We start from the raw sequence: 1,787 nt of genomic DNA, 5'->3' as shown, positions 1-1,787 counted from the left end.
CGGGGATTGGGGTTGACAATGGTTGAAAAACCTAAATATATTGATCGATTTAATGGGGTTCTATACGTGTCTTTAAATGGTAATGTAAATGTCAAAAGAAATATAATCAGGAGAAAAAAGTTTCATTTGAATACTGACGCAGTAAGTCTCCGTAATGATTGAAAGCCAACATCTAATTACAAAAAAAACCAGAAACAGTAATAGTACAGAAAAATAAATAATTAGAGGATCACACTGATACCTGTTTTCGTTTGTAAAATGTTTTCATAATTCCAATAATTAAAGTGTCTTATTAGAAATGTACATATCAAATAACAAAACAATAAGTCAAAGAACACATTCACACCCAAGTTTTTGCCATTGTCTCCAACATTGTCAGAAGTGATGCAATTCCTTTAGGTATAGGTGTACATGGAGGTTTGTGCATTATTATCTTAATTGGAACTAAGTTTTGTTATCGCAATAAAGTAAGATTCCCGGCACTTTGTCTTCTTACGCTTGGTCATGTAAACTGTCCTACTCACAATGTTTGTGCAACATTCTCAGGGCTCAGACCTCGAAACCTGTTAAAAATAAAATCACGAAAATTAATATCCTTAAAAAATGACTGAAAGTGTTGATCTATCTACGACTGGGACATAAACACGGTATAGTGCTATATAAATGGGAACTTGTTAACACCTTAAATATCAGGGAGTCGTTGAATACAAAATTAGCAAGAACGGTCGATTTGTTTACAATTAAAAACATGAGCTGACGTTTAGGTTTTTTTATTGGTTAAAATATTTTGTATACTACATTTCCAACAAAAAAATCTTTAATGTATTTTTGACTAAGAAACGTTATCAGAAACATTCGTCATTTTTTCTTTGAAGTGAATAGAACAAGAAAAAAAAGTTAACGTAATTAGTGATTTATTTTGCATTAGACATACCTCCCACTATTTTTCTGAGGCTACTCCAATACCGGCAAAATGACATCAAGGTGACAGCAGAGCTCTCTCATCTCGGCATAGCCACGAATTACATCTTTTTTCTTCTTCGTTGGGTCAAGGCGTTTCAATAGGTTTTTGTAGTTTGTGATTGACTTTGAAAAGTTTCGCATTTTCTCGTTAATCTTCTCGGTCAACATGTTAAATATGATGTATTCAAGAGAAATCAAATCATATTCATCTTTAAGAATTTGTTCTGTCCATCGATTAAGGTGCTCTAATTTATTGGCCTTATATTTGGAAATCTTTTGATGCTGTTTTCCTTTCAGGACTGCACACGTAACTGGAAGAACTGTTACCATTCCCGCGATGCCCAACGGAATCCAAAGTGGAGAAGTTAACACTATCGCAGCGATTTCCTTCTTGTTTAAGTCGGCTGTGTGTTCTTTGGTAGGTAAATCTGTGGCGGTTTCTTGTGCTGATACTTCGTCCTTTTCAATATTTTTCAAAAAGCGCTCCATCTTGGCATCCTTTTCTGTGATATTCAGTGTGATTTCGAGCAGCCGGTCCATAAGGTCTCCTGACTCTGACTTGCATTCTTCTACGTAGTCACCAATTGCTTTCAAGACGAATTTTCCGAATAGCAATGCGAGCATAAAGTTTGACATCCGAATAGTCATTTTCGTTGGGGATGTCATCTTCTGTCCAGTTGAAAATCCTGTCTTTGTTTGCAGCATCATTAAGATATTGATGAACACGCTTGGCAATGGACGTTTTGACCGTTCCTAAGGCATCGATATTTCGTTTTTCCTTCAAGAAAAAATGTAAATTTGTATATTATTTAAGTTCGTATTTA

At 34.9% G+C, this 1,787-nt stretch overlaps 1 protein-coding gene across 1 annotated transcript; it reads right to left on the bottom strand.

Annotated features, from left to right (window-relative positions):
- Nucleotides 1-6: 6 nt before the first annotated feature.
- On the bottom strand, nt 7-1,735 carry LOC110440853. The gene is made up of 2 exons (XM_021483976.1): nt 935-1,735; nt 7-563 (listed from the first exon to the last, which is right to left on the bottom strand). The coding sequence occupies exon 1, from the start codon at nt 1,669-1,671 to the stop codon at nt 955-957; it is 717 nt and encodes a 238-aa protein (XP_021339651.1). The 5' UTR covers nt 1,672-1,735; the 3' UTR covers nt 7-563; nt 935-954.
- Nucleotides 1,736-1,787: the final 52 nt, after the last annotated feature.

This window comes from Mizuhopecten yessoensis, unplaced genomic scaffold (assembly GCF_002113885.1).
Source record: "Mizuhopecten yessoensis strain PY_sf001 unplaced genomic scaffold, ASM211388v2 scaffold712187, whole genome shotgun sequence".
Classification (NCBI taxonomy): Eukaryota; Metazoa; Mollusca; class Bivalvia; order Pectinida; family Pectinidae; genus Mizuhopecten; species Mizuhopecten yessoensis.
This window is presented reverse-complemented; position numbering and strand designations above follow the sequence as displayed.